The sequence below is a fragment of the Aquarana catesbeiana genome, linkage group LG07, assembly GCF_042186555.1.
Source record: "Aquarana catesbeiana isolate 2022-GZ linkage group LG07, ASM4218655v1, whole genome shotgun sequence".
Lineage (NCBI taxonomy): Eukaryota > Metazoa > Chordata > Amphibia > Anura > Ranidae > Aquarana > Aquarana catesbeiana.
The window spans coordinates 314459764-314482067 of NC_133330.1; the positions used below are offsets into that span (position 1 = coordinate 314459764).

Below are 22304 nucleotides of genomic sequence, written 5' to 3' on the forward strand. Positions count from 1 at the left end.
AGTCTCTTGAAGCGTTTTTCTTGACTCGAAGAGGAAGAAGACACATCTGTGTTCCCGATTAGTAAAAATCACAGATTCCTCTCTCCCCTCTCTGCCCCCCTCTCTTCTCTCTCTCCTCCCCCCTCTCTCTCCTCTCCCCCCTCTCTCTCTCCTCCCCCTCTCTCTCCTCCCCCCCCCTCTCTCTCTCTCCTATCCCCCCCTCTCTCTCTCTCCTATCCCCCCCTCTCTCTCTCTCCTCTCCCCCCCTCTCTCTCTCTCCTCTCCCCCCTCTCTCTCTCTCCTCTCCCCCCTCTCTCTCTCTCCTCTCCCCCCTCTCTCTCTCTCCTCTCCCCCCTCTCTCTCTCTCCTCTCCCCCCTCTCTCTCTCTCCTCTCCCCCCTCTCTCCTCTCCCCCCTCTCTCTGCTCTCTCTCTCTCTTTCCCCCCCGCTCTCTCTCTCTTCCCCCCCGCTCTCTCTCTCTTTCCCCCCGCTCTCTCTCTCTCTTTCCCCCCGCTCTCTCTCTCTCTTTCCCCCCGCTCTCTCTCTCTCTTTCCCCCCGCTCTCTCTCTCTCTTTCCCCCCCGCTCTCTCTCTCTCTCCCCCCGCTCTCTCTCTCTCTTCCCCCCGCTCTCTCTCTCTCTTCCCCCCGCTCTCTCTCTTCCCCCCCCGCTCTCTCTCTTCCCCCCCCGCTCTCTCTCTTTCCCCCCCCGCTCTCTCTCTTCCCCCCCCGCTCTCTCTCTTCCCCCCCCCGCTCTCTCTCTTCCCCCCCGCTCTCTCTCTTCCCCCCGCTCTCTCTCTTCCCCCCCCGCTCTCTCTCTTCCCCCCCGCTCTCTTTCTCCCACGCTCTCTCTCCCCCCTCCCCCCTCTCTCTCCCCTCCCCCCCTCTCTACTCTCTCTCTCTCCCCCTCTCTCTCCCCCTCTCTCTCCCCCTCTCCTCTCTCTCTCTCCCCCTTTCCTCTCTCCTCTCTCTCTCCCCCCTTTCTCTCTCCTCTCTCTCTCTCCCCCCTTCCTCTCTCGCTGACAGAATGACGGTCTGCCTTGTTTACATGATCGCGACTGCCGGACCTGCTGTCCAATCATAGCGGGAGTGCAGCTCCAGTGGTGCGCGCCCTCCCAGAGCCGATGGAAGAGATTACGTGCACGTACGTGATTTTGCGCTATAGGGCTGCCCTGCTACAGTATTTGTACGTGGGGCAGTCCTTAAAGCGTGGGTCCACCTATCTATCGTTTTTTTTTTTTTTGAGTTCATTCACAAACTTTTCTTCTCAGCATTACATACTCACATATTGTGTGTAATATGTCCGCCTGTGTCAGATTTCGTCGGAAAGAATAACTTATATTATTCACTGCAGGCGGTTTCCATCTTCATTGTGGGCATTTGAAGCCCACAAGCATTTATTTCCTGGATGTGGTGAATGCTGTGCTCCCAGCATTCACCGCTCGTTCCTGCACATGCTCAGTGGCATCCTGGGAAGCCTGAGACTAGCTCCCAGGAGTCTGGGAGAGGCTAGAAACACACCTACTCCCACGGGAGGAGAACCAGGAAGTGCAAAGAAGAATAGAAAAATAAAAGGTAATTACGGCGATTTAAATTTTTTAAACAGCATGTCAGCATCTAGGCAAGTAAGAGAATACATACAGATAATGTTCAAAATTTGGGTGGAACCCCGCTTTAAGTGGTTAACGTTGTGTTAAACCCAAAAGAAACATTTATTATATTGCAGTTTACCAATTCCTAAATGTGATGGCTGTATTAGTTTCTTTTTTTAGGCTTTCTTTCTTCTATTTTCATCTGGTGATCTGTCATGCAAGTCTTTTGTGGTTTTCAAAAGAACCAGCACTCTTGCATTTGTATCAATTACAGGGATGGGACAAACCATTCAACGCTGGCAGGGGTGCTTACAATGATCATTTTTATGTATTTATGTAAAACCTTTATCCCTAAGAAAATAAAACTGTTCACTGTAACTGCTTATAAAGTGTTAGCTGGAGATTGGCTTTAGTTTGCACATCTAACACTCCCCTCCTCCTGGACTGACGATGCTGCTGTCCAAATGTGCCCCCTGTGCTCCTTCATCCAGAGTGAGGGCACTCTAATACAAGAGGTGTGTTACTGGCCAGATCATCAAGGGAAAACAGAGGGGAACAAAGCCTAAAAAAATAAAACTGATGCAGCCACCACATCTAATGATTGGTAAGCTGCAATATATTACATTTTTGGTTTTGGGTTTATTACCACTTTAAGCAAAGCTTTTTTTTTTTCAGTAAGAAAAATACTTGATACAAAAAAAGGAAATAAACTGAAAGGGGATTTAGTCATTCCATACACTATCCAAAGGATATCTAAAACTAAAAAAAAAATGTAAAATGCTGCAGATTTGTACTTTAGAATTGGTGGCTGCCTTAGTTTCCTTTTTAGGCTTTTTTGCTTTTATTTTTACCTGGTGATTCTGACAATAGCACACTTCTTGTCATAGGGTGGCAACACTCACTCTATTTTTGGATGAGCAGCGTTGCTCTCCTGATTCAGCCGTGCTCATCTGATTCGGACTACATAAAGTCCCCCTCTAACTTCCATTGGACAGAGAGGAGGTGTTCTGTAGTTCACAGACATTAGCTGCAAAGGCTGAAAACAAGGAGATTTTTCTTTAGCTCACGGGAAGTAACAAATTAACTGAATTTCTGGCAAGATTAAATGGGTATTTTGTAAAAATGTTCTTAGCCTGAAAAAGGGAAACAAATGCAGCCTTCACATCTTTGGACTGGTAAGTCTCAATATATTACCTTTAAGTTCTTAGAGTTGATATCTCTTAACCCCGGGCCTATTCTAACACTTCTCATAGAAGTACAAATCTGCTTTTTTTTTTTTTTTTTGCAGGAAAATTACCAAGAACCCCCAAACATATATATTTTTAAGCAGAGGCCCCAGAGAATATTTTTTTTTTTTTGTCTCACACGGTATTTGTGCAGCGTTTTTTCAAATGCAATTTTTTGGGAAAAATACTTTAGTGAATTTTAATGCACAAAAACACAATATAATATCCAATTGTTTGGTATAATATAAAAGATGGTTTTACGCCGAGTAAATGGAGATACCTAACATGTCATGCTTTAAAATTGCGCAGGCTCGTGGAATGGCGCCAAACTTTGGTACTTAGAAAATCTCCATAGGTGGCGCTTTATAAGTCTTTACAGGTTGCCACTTTACAGTTACACAGGCCTGGTGCTAGAATTATTGCTCTCACTATTATATTTGTGGCGATACCTCACATGTGTGATGTGAACACCGTTTACGCATGCGTTCGGCTTTGCTTTCTGAGCATGGGGGAACAGGGGTGCTTTAAAAAAAAAAAAAAAAAAGTTTGTATTATTTTGTTTTAAATTTTTATTTTTACAGTATATTTAAAAAATTTTATCAAACTTTATTGCTATCACAAGGAATGAACAACATCCCTTGTAATAGCATGGGGAGTGACAGGTACTCTTTACTGGGACATCTGGGGTCTTTTAGACCCCAGATCTCTCCTCTTCTCTCCCAAAGCATCTGATCAAACCAAGATCGGTTTGATCAGATGCTTGTGCAAACAACTTGTTTACATGAGATCGAATCCGGAAGTGACAAAATCCATGTCACCTCCAGTTTCTGACGTCACACAATGGGAGGAACAATATTGATTCCTCTCCCTGTGTCCCAGGAACCGAATGCCTTGGTCGAATCGTTACTGGGCTCTTGATCACAGGGGATGGTAAAGGCTAAGGCAGCGGTGGGAGGGGGGGTGGGACCCCTTTCTGCTGCCTATAAAAGTAATCCAGCGGCTTCTTCCTAGCCGCTAAGATTACTTTTGCATTGAAGGGAATCGCCGCCGGCACTAAAAAATGATATCTCGATCATTGCTGCAGTGATGATCGCGATATCACCTTTCCAATCCAGCAACATACTGGTACGTCACTGGTTGCAAGTGGTTAAATACAGTTTGCCTATACATAAACCTCTTTCCGCCCCCCCTGCCCTGACTTCTCTTTTTAACTGGGCTATTATGCCTGGAGGACGGAAAGGTCTTTGCAATCATGTGACAACTGCGATTGGCTGTTACAGTGATCACATGATTGGGAGCCAGTCCCACCGGTTCCCAGTCATTAATACACACCAAGAGCTGTTTTTGACAACTCGATCTCTGTGCTGGGATTGTGTAGTGAACATGCTCCCAGCACAGAAATCTCTGCCGCTCAGACTCATGCATGATGTGTGGACACTAAAGGCCACTCTCTTCGCCTTCGCACATTCTTGTTACATGTGCAACAAGAGGTTGGCATGCAAGTTGCTTGGCAAAAACCTGCCAGTGCAGTAGTCTCCAGCCTCCCTGGCACTGGGGACTGGGGCCTCAGTGACAACGACCCCTTCACGGACCGGGGGTGTGACATTTCGGTGCTGCCTGTTACCTCGGGGGGGGGGGGGAGTGTAACCTATCACCTCCGGGCCGGCCTGGCCCAACTTGGCGTTCCTCCCTCCTCCTCTTCTTCTTCTTCTCCCCCTTCCTCTCCGTAGGTCAGGTGAACACAGAGAGGGACAGGAGTAGTGGTGCTATGAGAAAGGGAGCAGGCGGCCTCTGGTGGTGGCAGTGCTAGTTGTGCTGGCTAGCTCGTCTGCCACGCGGCCGGGCCCCCAACAGGGGTTGAGGTCCCCTGTTCTAGTGTACAGATGGATAGAGAGATGAAGGGCCTATGATTGTGTCACACGTTCTTTAATGTGAGCCAGCATGCCACCTTCTATTCTAGCTGCACCCAAAGGGCAGGCGGAAGTGAGGCAAATAGATCCGCAAATTATTTACTGAAGGGCGTTTTGAGGTTTTTGCTTTATGCACTGTTTATGTATTATTCATTATTTTTTGTAATAATGCAATGTTTCATTTCTCTGCCTATTCTCTCAAAAGTACTCGATAGAAATGGCGGTTCTTTAACGATTCTGTGCGACACTTTGTCTTGGTCTCAGGTGTTGGATATTTGGTTTATTTACACTTCTTGATTTAGGGATAATTTCACTTTCAGCTGGAAAAGAAAAAAAACTTTAAAAGGCACTGACGGCTCTGATGTGGCTTGTTTTTATTTCATTAATGGAGAGAAGCCTTTGAAGTGTATTAGGCGGTGCACCATGGACTACATGAAAACTACACAGGCTTTTCTTTCTGTGCTCAAGTCTTGTCTCTGATAAATATTTGCAGAATTGAGCAGTGTCAGGATCAGCGTATTTGATGTGAAGTCATTATTGGCAGTAGAGAGGAATACTGATCAGGGTATAATGTAGACTGGTTTAGAGACTTTATCCCTCAGTACATTGCTTTTTTTCTTATAGGCTGTGATTTTTTTTTTTTGGAGTTTTTATATTTATGTAAGAGACTGTAATCTGTTGGTCCTGTTTTAAATATCTCCAGGGAGCGTCGGCCATGTTTTATATATATCTCCAGGGAGCGTCGGCCATGTTTTATATATATCTCCAGGGAGCGTCAGCCACACAATTTTCCTTCTTTGCTTTTTACACCAAAGAGTCTTGAAAGAAACCTCCACTTTTCTCAAAACTATGGCCTCCAATTAAAAAAAAATGTTGTGTAGCTGTAAATTGTACAGTAAGTGTATGTGCACTAACCATTTTCCCTTAGCCCCCCATAAATTCACACAATCCTGGCAGTGAGGTCCACTTCATACAGCTTCCTTTTATGGGGGACAACACTGCTGCACTGCTCCTGTGTTCAGAGCAGCGTTATCCCTCATTCTGTCTGTGGCTGCTTGCACTGCAGAGGGATGGGAAGGTGTTTCAGGGAGAGCATGTCTATTGGCTATATCACTGCTGATTCAAAATCCTGTAGCTCAGAGGTCTCCAAACTTTATATACAAAAGGCCAGTTTACTGTCCCTTAAACTTTGTTTTCCCACTGGGAAAACAAAATGTCCTGGTGTCAGTGGGAGTGGACAATGCCCCATCATTGGTATTAGGGGGAGTAATAATGCCCTGTTGGTATCATTGGGAGATATAGTACCCCATTATTGGTGTCAGTGTGAGGTATAGCGCCCATCATTTGCGTGAGTTGGAGGAATAGTGCCCCATCATTTGTGTCTGTGGGAGGAATAGTGCCCCATTGTCGGTGGCAGGAACTATGCCTCACTGTTGCTCATGGAGGGGTGGGGGGGGGGAATTATGCCCCAAGGGCAAGATAAAAGCAAGCAAATGGCTGCATCTGGCCCCCGGGCCACAGTTTGGAGACCACTGCTGCAGCTAGTCAATCTACCACACCTAGTCCTCCCACTGCTTTCTTCTCCTTATTTTTATTTATTTTTAATTTTTTTAATACTGTCATCAGTCAGTGTTCCAGATCACTGCCACATGCGTTATGATAATGCTGTACTGCACTGGTAACAGTATGTAAGAAAAATAAAATTGTGACTTTTTTTTTTTTTCTTTTTTTAATCTTCCGAAAAATTACATCTTCAAAAAACTAGCCATGCCTCTTGCTAAATATCTTGGGCTGTCTTATTTCCCCAAAAGGGGTCATTTGGGAGTATTTGTACTGTCCTGGTGTTTCTGGGACTTGGAAATTAGATAGTCCGTCAGTACATCAGGACTGATCAATTTTCAGATCGATCTATCTATCTATCTATCTATCTATCTATCTATCTATCTATCTATCTATCTATCTATCTATCTATCTATCTATCTATCTATCTATCTATCTATCCCATAGACTGTGGACTGTATATACTCGAGTATAAGTCGACCCGAATATAAGCCGAGGCACCTAATTTTACCACAAAAAAACTGGGAAACTTATTGACTCGAGTATAAGACGAGGGCGAGAAATGTGCAGCTACTGTAAGTGGAAAAGAGGGTCAACAATGCCCATTTGCATGCCTCACTGTGCCCATTTGCAGCCATAGGTCCCCCGAACTTCAAACTCGGTAGTTAAGGATTCCTAGATGCCCCCTAGCTGCAGCCAAAATTTGGGGTCTCTGGACCCAAAGGGTCCTGAAATGACATTGCTGCAGATGGACACAGTTGACCGACTTTGGGGCCCCGTATCTCGGGGCCACTTAGTGCTAGGCACCCCAAATTTGGTGTGCAAACCCAGTGGAACTAGCACCACAATATATCCAATATAAATATGTCTTCAAGTGCACCTGTCGTTAAATTCACATGATTTTGTAGGGCATTTGTCAACATTATTAACTCATGTTATTATTTTGAGTAAAATTGTACTTCTTTATTAACATTAAAGTGATTGTAAAGGCTCGCTTTAAAAAAATTAAAAAAACAAAAAACATGTTGTACTTACCTCCTTTATGCAGTTGGTTTTGCACAGAGCAGCCCCGATCCTCCTCTTCTCGGGTCCCTCTTTGCTGCTCCTAGTCCCTCCCTCCTTTGAGAGCCCATCACCCAGCAGCTTGTTACAGGTTGTCACCCAAGCTGAGTCAGAGCTCCTTGTATCTATTCAGACATGGAGCCCCGACCTGGCCCCGCCCCCTCTCTCCCCTGATTGACTGACTTTGACAGCCGCAGGAGCCAATAGCCCTGCTGCTTTGTCTCAGCCAATCAGGAGGAGTGTACTGGATGGCTGAGGGGATCATGGACATTGTTGGAGAGAGGAGGAGGTCAGGTAGGTAATTGGGTGGGGGGGAGGCTGCTACACACAGAAATTTTTTTATCTTAATGCATAGAATGCATCAAGATAAAAAAAAAACCTTCTGCCTTCACAACTCCTTTAAAGTGATTGTAAAAGGCAGAAGGTTTTGTATCTTAATGCATGAAGATAAAAAACATTCTGTGTGCAGAAGCCCCCTTAGCCCCCCTACCTGAGCCCCATCTAGATCCAGCGATGTTTTTGGAGTGTCTTGGCTGCCCGCGACTCCCCTCCTCATTGGCTGAGACAGCAGCGCAGCGCCATTGGCTCCAGCTGCTGCCAAGCAAAGTCAGTCAGCCAATGAGGAGAGAAAGGGGGCAGGTGGCGGCTTCGTGTCTGAATGGACCCGGGTTACTGTGGCTCGGCTTGGGTGCCCCCACAGCAAGCACTCAACAGGAGGGAGAGGCCAGGAGAGCCGAAAACGGACCCGGGAAGCGAAGGATCAGGGCTGCTCTGTGTAAAACCACTGCACAGAGCATGTGAGTATAACATGTTTGGTATTTTTAACTAAAAAAAAAAATGAGTTTTTAGTATCACTTTAACCGCTTCTGGACCAGCCACTGCAGTTATACTGCGGCGGGTTGGCTCCCCTGCGGGAAACCACGTAGCTGTACGTTGGCTCGCGGGGTCTGGATAGCAGGCGCGCGCTCCCTACACAGCAGGGCTGCGGATGCTCGTGGCCGACTGTTGCGATGAACGCCGGCCACGAGCGATCGTGAGCAGGAGACACAGAACAAGGACGAGTGTGTGTAAACACACACTTCCCTGTTCTGTCCTGACAGGAATGACAGATCGTGACTTCCTATTAGCTAGGAACCACGATCCGTCACTTCCTCTACTTAGTCCCCTCCCCCTTCAGTTAGAATCACCTCCCAGGGAACACAACCCCTTCACCGCCCCCTAGTGTTAACCCCTTCACTGCCAGTGACATTTTTACAGTAATCAATGCATTTTTAATCACATTGATCGCTGTATTAATGCCAGTGGTTCCAAAAATGTGTCAAAATTGTCCAATGTGTCCGCCATATTGTCGCAGTCACGATAAAAATCGCAGATTGCCATCATTACTAGTAAAAAAAGTAATAATAAAAATGCTATAAATCTATCCCCTATTTTGTAGATGCTATAACTTTTGAACAAACCAATCAATATATGCTTTTTGCCTTTTTTGGGTTTTTTTTTTTTAACCAAAAATATGTAGAATACCTTAACTGAGGAAAAGATAGCTTTTTTTTAAAAAAAAGAATGGGGATATTTATTATAGCAAAAAGTAGAAAATATTCTTTTTTTTTTTTTTTTTTTCAAAATTGTCCCTCTTTTTTTGTTTATAGCGCAAAAAATAAAAACCACAGAGGCGATCAAATACCACTTAAAGAAAGCTCTGTTCATGGGAAAAAAAGGACGTCAATTTTATTTGGGTACAGCATCGCACGACCGCGCAATTGTCAGTTAAAGCAGAGCATGGCCGAATCGCAATAAACGCTCTGGTCAGGAAGGGGGTAAATCCTTCCGGGTCTGAAGTGGTTAATAACAGAAAAATGCTGATCTTAGCTTCCAGCCTAGGCAGCTTAGATCACATAGACTCTGGTTACCAATCATTACAGCAAAGAGTCTGTTTCAGTAGTGCTATAAGAGGATAAATAAGACTGTTCTATGTATATAGAGAATTTCAAAGTTTACATAAAAGCAAAGTTTTTATGCATTTATATAATTGTGTATATTAATTTGGTTTCTTGAAGATGTATACCTAACAAAGATAAAATGGACTAAAGATTTCCTTAAGCCTTGTGTCATTATAATTGTTCTGAAAATGATTGTTTCGTGAATTTGTAAGATTATCAAATATTCTATAAATGACTAAAGGTGATCATTATGTCTGAATTTCAGGTTCTCGTCTGATGCCTCTGTGGTGGACCTAACAACCTATGCCAATCAACTCCCTGTATCTGAAATAATACACCAGGTAATGATTACAGTCTGCTCTGTTACTAATTTCGGTATGTGCTATGTAGTAGATTAAACGTCCCGGTCACACCTCACATATGCTCTGTTTTAGCGTAAAGACTGGTATCGGTACCATCCACATGAGTTGGCTTCTACCCCCCCTAGATAAATAGTTACATAGGAAAAAAGACACATGCCCATCTAGTTCAACCAATAGAAGGCAAAATATAAATAAATAATAATTATTATTTAAGTTTATTATTTGTTTAAGTTTATTAGTTTAACTGATCCTTTACATCCTTTTTTGCTGTGTATATAAATCTTTATTTTGCAAACAGATTAATACAGGTCGCTCTAATTTACAGAAATGTGCCAAAGTCTTGTGGCATTCCTTAAAAAAAAAAAAAAAAAAAAAAAAAATATATATATATATATATATATATATATATATATATATATATATATATATATATATATATATATATATATATATATATATATATATATATATATATATATATATAATTACTGATATTAACTTGTAAGCAACAAATGTCAGAAAAAGGCACGGTCAGCAAGTGCTTAATTGATCAAAGCTGGGATTGTGGGATTGTTGTGTACTCAGAGATGGTGTCAGCAGCTGTCAAAAAAGTCATCAGAGTGCCGGTTCACACTTATGCAATCCATAAAGCATAGATTCGCAGGCCAACCTTAAAAGCATGATTTCCAATGAAGGCTGTTCACATATATGCAGTGTGAATTTGACCCGGTTCATAAAAGGGTCCTGTGCGGGTTTGGTGGGTTTTTTATCTCCGGCTATTCCAAATCCTCTCAGAATTCACATTCGAATCACACCTGTCGCAACAGAAATCGCACTGTGAAATCGCACTGTGAAATCACATCAGATTCACACTACATTAGCATGAACCGTGACTGAATCAGTGTTTACAAACAACACTGCAACCTGTAAAAAAAAGATACAAAGTAGCACAATGTTACTTTTGTATCATTTTGTTCATTCATCTGCAGATCAAAGGGATGAACTTCAATCTGCAGCAACAGGCTTCATGTTCACGGGACTTTTTTCAACCTCTCCTGAACGCTGGAACATAACAGCTAGTAATCCAGTTTAAAAACGCGTTTAGCAGCGTTTACAAGCCGCGATTGCGTTCAGGAGCGTTTACTAAAGAGAAGCTCAGGAGACCCTCCCAAATGATTAGAAAGCACTAAAAACAAGTATTTATGAACTATTTCAGCCATTCTGTGAGAGAACAGTGTGAGCAGCAGCTGAAAAAGCAGTGTGCTTGTAGCTAGCTGTTATTTTTTGGTTGGATTGTTAATATGGATCCCATGATGAGGAAATGTGTGAGGAAATGTGTGAGGAATGCTCCTGATGTTGCTTTTGCTGAGGCTCCAAAGACGTAGAAAATTGCACGAGAGGACCAGAGTTCATCGCTACTGGACACATCCATTCATGGATCAACGCATGTCCACAGGATACTTTTCTAATATGTATGTTCAGCTGCGTAATTACCCAGAGAAATGTTTTAATTTTACACTCATGTCAATTGCTACCTTTGACGTTCTCTTGGAAAAGATTAGACCCTGTCTAGTTCGCATAAAATGTGAGAGATTGATATAGGGTTACAGGCTGGGGGAAGGAAGAGACAATTGTATGAATCTCATTAGCCAGCTGGAAAACTTTATAACATGTTGGGTCATAAAGAAATGCAAACAGCCAGACATTAGGGTCTCAAGCTCAACGTGGGGGTCATCAGGTTAAATTCTGAATGTTTGACGGGCGAGGTGAAATTCCTATTCCACTTCAGCGTCAAGTAATGCAAGTTGTGTATTGTACAGCATAATTGGCTGATGAGGGGAATATCACATGATATATCAAGCTTGCATAAAGTGATAATTGAGTTTTTGGTGTGTTTTTAGCATTTTTCAGGCTCAAAAGTAATAAATAAAATGTTTCCTTTTAAAAACGCTACCAGACGAAAACGTGCGCTTTTGAAATGCCTCTAAACACAGCTTCTGGACGCATCTTTTTGGGTTCCAAAAAAAGCCTCTAAACGCAACTGCCTAGAAACGACTATAAACGACCCTGTGTACATGTACTGATAAGTTAACATAGAGGAGAGTTCAGGAGCAGTTGAAAAAAAAAATGCCCAACTGCACCTAAACGTCCGTTTACCAGCAGCAGTGTACATGAGGCCAGGGCCGTCTTTAATATGGTTTGGACCCCGGGCAAACATTTTTTTTGGGCCCCCCCCAATTCAATTTTGCTTTTCACCCCAACATCTCAAAAAACAGACACAAACATAGATTTATCTTTAAAAAACATTACAGCCTCGTCATATCACAGCGCCCATTACATTGCAGCCTCCTCATATCACAGCCCCCATTGCATTGCAGACCTTTCCACATTATAGTGCCCCTTTACACATCACAGCGCCCCCGTTACATTAGAGTCCCCTTCATGTCCAGGGCTGGACTGGGACAAAAATGTGGCCCTGGACTTCATCCAGACCGACCCAGGGCATAACACATCAGGGGACAGGACACAGAACATCAGGGCACAGGGTACAGCACATCAGGGTACAGAGCCCAGCACATCAGGGTAGAGGGTATAGCACATCAGGACACAGCACATCAGGGTACAGGGTATAGCACATCAGGTCACAGCACATCAGGGTACAGGGTATAGCACATCAGGTCACAGCACATCAGGGTACAGCGCATCAGGGTACAGAGCCCAGCACATCAGGGTACAAGGTATAGCACATCAGGACACAGCACATCAGGACACAGCACATCAGGGTACAGGGTATAGCCCATCAGGGTACAGCACATCAGGGCACATCAGGACACAGCACATCAGGGTACAGCACATCAGGGTACAGAGCCCAGCACATCAGGGTAGAGGGTATAGCACATCAGGACACCGCACATCAGGGTACAGGGTATAGCACATCAGGACACAGCACATCAGGGTACAGGGTATAGCACATCAGGGCACAGCACATCAGGGCACATCAGGACACAGCACATCAGGACACAGCACATCAGGGCACAGCACATCAGGGCACAGCACATCAGGGTAGAGGGTATAGCACATCAGGACACCGCACATCAGGACACAGCACATCAGGGTACAGGGTATAGCACATCAGGACACAGCACATCAGGGTACAGCACATCAGGACACAGCACATCAGGGCACAGCACATCAGGGCACAGGGTACAGCACATCAGGGTACAGAGCCCAGCACATCAGGGCACAGCACATCAGGGCACAGGGTACAGCACATCAGGGTACAGAGCCCAGCACATCAGGGTACAGGGTATAGCACATCAGGATACAGCACATCAGGGTACAGGGTATAGCACATCAGGATACAGCACATCAGGGTACAGTGTATAGCACATCAGGACACAGCACATCAGGGTACAGGGTATAGCACATCAGGGCACAGCACATTAGGGTACAGGGTATAGCACATCAGGACACAGCACATCAGGGCACAGGGTATAGCACATCAGGACACAGCACATCAGGGCACAGCACATCAGGGCACATCAGGGCACAGCACATCAGGACACAGCACATCAGGGCACAGGTCACAGTACATCAGGGCACACGACATTGGGGCACAGCACATCAGGGCACGGGGCACAAAGCACATCAGGGCATGGGGCACATCAGGGTACATTGGGGCACATCAAAGCACATGGGGCACATCAGGGTACATTGGGGTACATCGCGGCGGACCTCACCGCAGAACAACTGGGAAACGATGCAAAAGGCAAATTAGGCGGCCGCTGGAACCGGCCCACTGAGCCATCGGCCCGCCGGGAAACTCCCGGTAGTCCCGATGGCCAGTACATGCCTGTTCATGTCATAGTGCCCCTTTACACATCACAGCACCCCAATTACATTGCAGCCATTGTCACATCACACATTCACATGTATGTGTTTTGGCGGCCCGCATTTGCGCAGGCACAGCAGCCCATTCATTTGAATGGGTTGCCATGCCTGCGTTTCCTGCAGAAAAAAAAGTTGCATGCAGCATTTTAAAAATGCAGTGGCCTTGAAATTCATTCGGCTTTTGCACCATGCGACTTACCTGCAGTTCCTGCGCACACAAACGTACTGTGTCTTTAAAAGCGTGGCCTAAACATCTAAAAATGCAGCAAGTTTGCCAGAGCAGGAACTGCAGGTAAGTCACATGGAGCAAAAGTATAATGAACAGACAGTGCTGTATTTCATTGCTTGATGGGCATAGGTGTGTGCAGCCCTATTAAATGCTGCATGCACCTTTTTTTTTTGCAGGAAACGCAGACATGGCAGTCCATTCAAATGATTGGGCACTGTGCCTGCACAAATGTGGGCCACCAAAACACATACATGTGAACCAGCTAGGCCCAAAATAAGCCCATCAAGCAGTTCACACTTTGCAGGCGCTATAGCGCTAAAAATAGTGCCTGCAAAGTGCCCTGAAACAGCGGCTCCATTCACTCCAGTGTGAAAGCCCCAAGGGCTTTCACACTGGAGCGGTGCGCTGGCAGGGCGTCAGAAAAAGTCCTGCCAGCAGCTTCTTTGGAGCGCATTAGGAGCGGCGAACTCACCGCTCCTAAAGCGCCCCTGCCCATTGAAATCAATGGACAGTGCCGCTGAACCGCCGGCAAAGCACCGCCGTAGCGGTGCTTTGCAGGCGCTTTTAACCCTTTTTCGGCTGCTAGCAGGGGTTTAAAGTGCCCCGCTAGAGGCCGAAAAGCGCAGCAAAAACGACGGTAAAGCGCCACTAAAAACAGTGGCGTTTTACCACCAATGCCCGGGTGCTTTCAGTGTGAAAGCAACCTAAATACAGTATGCCATGTTCCTGTAAATCATGCTGTGTGCTCTCCTCTGAGGCCTCACTCAGCCTGGACAGTGGACTACAGAATGGCTAAGTTTTTTTTAACTTTCTTTTATTACACAAGACATGGCATGGGGATAGGGGGAGCATGAGCCAGGGGAGGAGAATAGACCTTACCTGGTCGTGGAAAGCTCAGCTAAATTCTCCACACTGCTCCTTAGTTTTTTCACTTCACCAGGCACTCTCCACTCCGCGCTGCCCAGGGCCCTGTCTCACTCCTCTTCCGCTCCTCCGAGTCAGTGCTAACACAGCACTGTCTGCACTCATAGCAAGGGGCGGGGCCAGAGCGTCAGTGGAGCTCAAGGCCCCGCCCACCCACGGCCCGCTCCTCAAATGAAAAAAAAAAAGGCACTGGCAGTGTGGGCGCCGTGCGTGCCGCCGCGGCTGTCAACACATAATTCAGCGCCGATTTGCGGGCAGCGCGCAGAGGTAACGGGCAGCTCTGCTTTGGGCCCTAAGCAATGACAGGGCCCTGGGCAGCTGCCCCGTTTGCCCTGCGCTAAAGACGGCCCTGCATGAGGCCTAAAGCAAGCTGGCAAATAAAAAAAAAAAATAGTGTTTTTCTTTTTCAATAAAATGTTCTTCGGTTTAGCCTCTTATTAACCTTTAGTTTATTCTAATCAGCCTTATTCTCCTCCATTTGAATATTATTTCCCTGCTTTTTTTTTTTAATATTTTATTAACCATTAATATTTAAACTTTTTTTGTTTATATTTTTACACATTTAACACACATTTACACATTTCCCATTTAACAAAGCAAAAAGTAAAAAAAAAAAAAATTCATTTGTAAATAACTTTGCAATGATTTATACCAGAATCATAATTTTAGTGTCATTTTAAACAGGACACATTACAGAAGAAAATGCGCATATATATATATATATATATATATATATATATATATATATATATATATATATATATATATATATATATATATATATATACACATTTTCTTCTGTAATGTGTCCTGTTTAAAATGACACTAAAATTATGATTCTGGTATAAATCATTGCAAAGTTATTTACAAATGAATTTTTTTTTTATTTCAATTTTTGCTTTGTTAAATGGGAAATGTGTAAATGTGTGTTAAATGTGCTGATTAGAGATATCGCTGTTATGGCAGCATCTAGCTGCCATAACCCCGGTAGCCTCGTGTTCAGCTGGTGGTCCGGTTTCTGATAAGAGTGGTCTCTGCAGCAGATTCGCAGCGAGATCACTTTTATTGGCAGCGGGAGAGGGCCCGCCGCGCTCCGGTGCACTCCACCGCTTACCGGATCCGTCGGCATCAGTGGAGGCAATCGGATCTTCACCATGGCTGGGCATAGAGACGAGAGAGGGGAAGATGGCCCCCACCCGTCTCCATAACAATGCACGGCGGAAGCGACGTCAAAACGTCACTTCCGCCCACAGCTTTTTTTTAAAACATTTTTTAAATGACAATTTTATTTATTTTTTTGACCCCAGATCTCCTATTTAAGAGGTCCTGTCATGCTTTTTTTCTATTACAAGGGATGTTTACATTCCTTGTAATAGGAATAAAAGTGAAACAATTTTTTTTATTTTTTAAAAAAGAACAGTGTAAAAATAAAAGGTAAAAATGAAATAAGAAAAAATTTTTAAGCGCGCCCCATCCCGCTGAGCTCGTGTGCAGAAGTGAACGCATACGCGAGTACCGCCCGCATATGAAAACAGTGTTCAAACCACACATGTGAGGTATCGCCGCAATCGGTAGAGAAAGAGCAATAATTCTAGCCCAAGACCTCCTCTGTAACTTAAAACGTGCAACCTGTAGAATTTTTCAAACGTCTCCTATGGAGATTTTTAAGGGTAAAAGTTTGTCGCCATTCCACGAGCGGGCGCAGTTTTGAAGCTTGACATGTTGGGTATCAATTTACTCGGCGTAACATTATCTTTCACAAAAAATTGGGCTAACTTTACTGCTGTTAATTTTTTAATTCAAAAAAGTGTATTTTTTCCAAAGAAAGTGCGATTGTAAGACCGCTGCGCAAATGCGGTGTGACAGAAAGTATTGTAACGACCGCCATTTTATTCTTTATGGTGTTAGAAACAAAAAAAATTATAATGTTTGGGGTTACTAAGTAATTTTCTAGCAAAAAAAACAGTTTTAACTTGTAAACAACACATCTCAAAAAGAGGTTCGGTCCTTTAAGTGGTTAAACTTCAGCATTAAACATGGTATGTACACAGTGTAAAAATAACGTGTGTAAGTAATACATACATCTCTAGCAATGTGTCCTACATGACCCCTCTAGAAAGGCATGAGCCTTTTTCTTGGAATAATGAATATAAGCAGTGCCTATTGAAGTGTGCGATTCAGTATTGCACATAAATATCCCTTTATTGCAATATCCATTCACTGCCATACAGCACAAATTGTTCTGCTCAGTATTTAAGCAGCTTTTGAGCAATTCCTGTGATTTATAGCGGCCTGCGACCCGAGCAATACATCTGCCGTACTATCACTTTATAAAAAAAAAAAAATCTGATTTAAAACCTGCACAGAGTCAACTTGTAATAATGCCAGAAGTGGGTGCCTCGCACAGCGGAGATGTGATATGATCGATGGGACCACCCTCGTGTAGCAAATAACGGGAATAAATATGAAACGGTCATAGGTGCGCATGAAATTCAGGTGCTATTGTTCCTCGCCTTGATTTAGTGTTGGCAGTTAAATCCAATTTTTTTTTTATTTTTTTTTTGCGAAACAAGTACAAGTAGAGATAGCAGCAACATAACTCACTCAGAAAGCTGCGGGCGCACTGTGCAGATCTTTCAGCTCTAAAAGCTTAGGTGTGCCAGTGGTTTATTAAAGGGGCATTCTGCCCAAAAGGAACATTTCAGTGTATTGTAGAGGCTGCAGAGGTAAACCCCAAACAGTTTTAACCTCTTGGGAAAAGTAATTTCAAAAATGATTTCAAAGGACAACAATTGTTTTGAGGTCATTATCTCAACATAACATGTTACTGCCTGTATATCATATAGAACAGTATGCTTTAGTTGATTTGGCAGATACCTCTTATCGTTATCTCTAGTCTTTTTATTTAGATTTGGGTTTTATGAGTTATGTCCATATTTTATGATTTATTATTAAAGTGATACTACTTTTTAGATTGTAAGCTCTAACGAGCAGGGCCCTCTGATTCCTCTTGTACCAAATTGTAATGTAACTGTACTGTCTGCCCTCATGTTGTAAAGCGCTGCGCAAACTGTTGGCGCTATATAAATCCTCTATAATAATAATACTAAAGTCTTGTGTTCTTTTTTTTTTTTCTTCATTTGAAAATAACAGGCATGTTATACTCATCTCCTCTGTGCAGTGGTTTTGCACAGAGCAGCCCCGATCATCTTCTTCTCGGGTCCCTCTTCGGCGCTTCTACCCCCCCCCGCTGAGTGCCCCCACAGCGAGCAGCTTGCTATAGGGGCAACCCAGCCGAGCCGCTGTTCTGTGTAACAATTCAGACACAGAGCCGTGGCCCTGCCAGGCTGCCACGCCCCGTCCCCCCTCTCTTCATTGGCTCACTGGCTTTGACAGGAGCAGGAGCCAGTGTCTCAGCCAATCAGAAGGGAGAGCCCCGGCCAGCCAAGTCTCTCATGCAACATCGTTGGATCGAGATAGGAATCGGGTAAGTATTAGGGGGCTGCTGTACACAGAAGGGTTTTTTTTTTTTTTAACTTAATGCATTAAGATAAAAACCTTCTGCCTTTACAGCCACTTAAATGTTTTTTTTGTATATGCTTAATGTAGTATTTTTTGGGATTTGATTGTTCCGCAGCTGCTGGGCATTGTCTGCCGGCAGCCACTCTCACTGCTCATATAAATCACACTCAACATGGATAATGCATCAAAGAAACTCCTAGAATTCAAAAAGTCCAAAGAGTCCATAACGTGCAAAATGTGCTATAGTGAGTCAAGATCCTCCAATAACGATGCTGCCCAGTGTAATAATATACATATATAAAGTGACTTCAGTGCTCTTCTGTATAAAAGGACTCCAGTGCTTTTCCTTCACCGATATGCACTCACCAGAATCCCATTGATAAACAGATATCAAGTCAATCCTCACAATAGTGCCCAAAGGGAATCCTAGCCAGAAAATGCCTGCCACACGGAGCCTGAGAAGTGATATATAGTGTAGTATTTTATTCAAGACTTTAGTAACTAAATAGATCTTAAAATATCCCATACGGTGTATATCCAAATAAAAACAAACGGCCGGACTTACAGCAAAGGCCACCGATCCAAGCCTCTGATGTGGCAGCGTGATGTCAGCTCGTAAGGCCCTTCCATTTAGAACTTTCAATAGATTGCAGCGAGGTAGCTTCACTGCTACGCACAAAACCCTGACACAGAATCAGGTTGTCTACAAACGATTTAGCACCGGGTTCGCAACAAACATTCGATGCGCTCCGGGAGAGAGGCTGCGCTCTGGTCCTGAGGCTTGTGGCACTATGTGCCAGCCCCCCGCTTGACTATTCCAGTCCAAACTGGGCTTTCTTTGGATTATATGATTGGGTTGGTCACCTTTAGTGCTAGCAGCTCCACCTCCCAAGCCCTCACTGACTCATTTACTTGCCTATTTTCAGTCTGGTCATGTGATCCCTTGTGTCAATGAGCTGCGCCTGCAGGAGGGGAGGGGCACTCAACAACAGCTGCGGGTTCTAGAAGCGGTGATGTCACCCATAGGTTTCCATGTCCCAGCTGTTGTCGACACTCCCTCCTCTCCCCTGCATCAGCTGCTGACTGACAGATGGAGGCAGAGCTGTGGCATCATATGACTGGACCAGAGAGGGCTGAAAGTAACTAGGTATACATATTGTTTTGTGTTGTGTGTATGTAATAAAAAAAAAAATATATATATATATATATATATATATATATATATATATATTATGTGTGTGTGTATGTAATATATATATATATATTGTGTGTGTATGTATATATGTATGTATGTATGTGTATATATATATATATATACTGTGCTAAATACAAATATATCAATCCTATATAGTGTATCAAATCAAATGCTCTATACCCATTCACCTATTTTATATCATTAATTGCAAAAATACATAACGGCATGCAGGGCTGTGGATAAAGGGGTGCCACTGGTCCGTGCCCAGGCAGCTGGGTGAATCAGATGTGGGCAGAAAGGGTGATCAGCACGATGAGGGGGGCGCAATTACTAGAACCGATTCCCTGTATGGCTCTCTACAGCAGCTGAAAGCTGGCTTCTTCTTGTCAACCTCCTGCTGGCTTTTAGCTGCAGCAGAGAGAGCCATACAGGGAATCAGTTCCAGTAATTGCCCCGTGCTGCACCGATCCCTTCGCTGTGCACCATACTTTTTCCCTGTTGCCCAGGCCCCCCCCCCCCCTCCCCCCACACCTCTGCAGTGCTGCCAGTTTTTCCCTCCTCTCCTTCTCACCGGCAGGTACAAGTAGGATCCTTCAGGATGTAGAGTGGAGAAATGATCAGGTAAATATGTCACATTTACAAGCCCTTCCTTTCTTGAATGAACACAATGAATCATCCTAACCAATCCCTCGCTGTGCTCATTCGTAACTGAAGCATACTAAACTTTGTATATTTGGGGCCCTGTCAGGTTGGCTGTATGGGGCCCCATGGTTTCTAACAGCAGCCCTGATGACATGTACCATGCAAATAAAATAAATGAAGAATCTTCGAACAGGGAACTAGCAGTAAAAGTTGTTTTCTGTTGAAACAAACTTTTATTGCTTCTAGTACTAATGAACCAGGAAACTGAGCAAACAGATCTCCCCAGTAGGAATCTTAATTTTTGAAGATATCCCTCCCCATGAAATACACTTTAAAGCGTGGTTGGAGTTGGACTTTTAACAGGGCATAGACTTTTGCAATTTGGTATTTATTTTAGGAGACCATATCATTTTTTGTATTAGCAGCCCTCCCAGCTTTAGAATCTTAAAGAATAAGAAGATTTTGAATAGATTTAAACCGCTTTGTTAGACGCACTAGAAAAGTTTTTGTTTTTGTATGGAGTTCTTCCTTAACCTTTGTGTGATTAATTGCGTTCAGATTCACACTGAAGATTTTTAAAACAGCTAATCTAAAATCACCAGTGTAGCTTTAGCCCTTAGGGGTGGCCAGACAGGGTGCAATAAATCACACAATGGAACAGATTGGAGCTTGTGTTTTTTATGTTCCTGCTGCATAGGAGTCTAGAATGCAATGAAGATGCAGAGGTTCTGGTTATCAGGACAACTTTAAACATGTTATGGGGGAATCGCTAATCACCCAAGCATCAGTCATTCATTTTTTAAAGGAATATTAGCAGGAAAGCCTTTCATTGGACGTACCCCACTTTGTACCATCAAGGCAGGGCCTGGAGAAAGCACAGAGGCAAGATGATATTTCAAAAAGAGAAGGCGATGGCCACCTGGAGTGTCAATATGATGCCTTATCGATCCGGACTTCAGATCGCCAGTAGAAATATCATGCTGCCTATGAAAGGCCTTTACCAAATGTATTCATGTTTTTCAACAGGGCTTTACCGCTTCTGTGCAAGGGCTGCTGAATTAGGTTAATTAACTTCTGTGCTGGCCTCGGGCGGATGTACCGCGCTTGATTAGCAGAGAGAATAGAACTTATCACTACTTTCTGCCGCAGCGCACGCCCCGTGGTTATTCATTATCATTGAAGATGGTTTAAAACACCCTTGGACAATGTCTGGCTCTGAGAGGATGGAATGCTTACCGACTGAATTTCTGCTTTTTAGCTTTAAGGCAACAATCATTTTCCTATTATTTTTAAGCTTTTTTAAACCTGTGTTTTCATCGTTTGTATGCTGCATTTTAAAAAAGGATTTTTTAAAATTATTTCTACTCTTTATTATTACATTTTGATCTATGGAAGAGTTTTGGATAGACACTGTGCATGGTTTCCAGCAACAAATATTTCAGTGCTTATTGATTGGAACAGTGAAATTTAAAGGGGGATTTTTTTAATATATACTTGAACATGATCATAAATTGTGTTTAAAAGCCATTTTTTGAAGTAGAACTACAGGTAACACTTTTTTTCTTCGCTTGGATAGAGTAAGGGAGGGTCAGTTTTTTGTGTCCCATTTCCCTTCGTGTCCTGTAGCCAAAACAGGAAGCGAGAGGGAATCCCTGCAAAGTAACCCCTTCCCGACCAGCCGTCGCAGTTATACTGCGGCAGATTGAAACAGGTGCGCAAGCCATCATACGGGTTTTTTAAGAAGCTGTAGCAGGCGCCCAACGTGACCCCTGGAGCCGATGCACGTGTCCGGCAGGCGCGAAGACCCTTGGGCACCCGCGATCGCTTGTGACAGAGCGAGAACCGGGATCTGTGTATGTAAACACGCAGATCCCAGTTCTGTCAGGGGAGAGGAGACAGATTGTCTGTTCCTACTAAGTAGGAACAACAACCTGTCTCCTCCTCTAGTCAGCCACATTCCTCCCATAGTTAGAAACACACATAGGGAACATAGTTAACCCCTTGATCGCCCCCTAGTGTTAACCCCTTCCCTGCCAGTGACATTTGTACAGTCATCAGTGGCTATTTTGAGCTCTGATCGCTGTATAAATGTCACTGGTCCCAAAAAAGTGTCAAGTGTCCGATATGTCCGTCACAATGTTGCAGCCCCGATAAAAATCGCAGATCGCTGCCATTACTAGTAAAAAAAAATAATAAAAATGCCATAAATTTATTCCCTATTTTGTAGACACTAACTTTTGCACAATCCAATCAATATACGCTTATTGCGATTTT

The 22304-nt window shown here is 43.9% G+C and overlaps 1 protein-coding gene across 1 annotated transcript in view; it reads left to right on the forward strand.

Moving 5' to 3' along the window:
- The window catches only part of PIGK (phosphatidylinositol glycan anchor biosynthesis class K), a 214685-nt gene that overhangs the window by 130576 nt on the left and 61805 nt on the right, over positions 1–22304 (forward strand). Inside the window, exon 10 of the mRNA XM_073593714.1 lies at positions 9531–9606. Within this exon, the coding sequence (XP_073449815.1) occupies positions 9531–9606 (76 nt within the window). The remainder of the gene's footprint in view (positions 1–9530; positions 9607–22304) is intronic.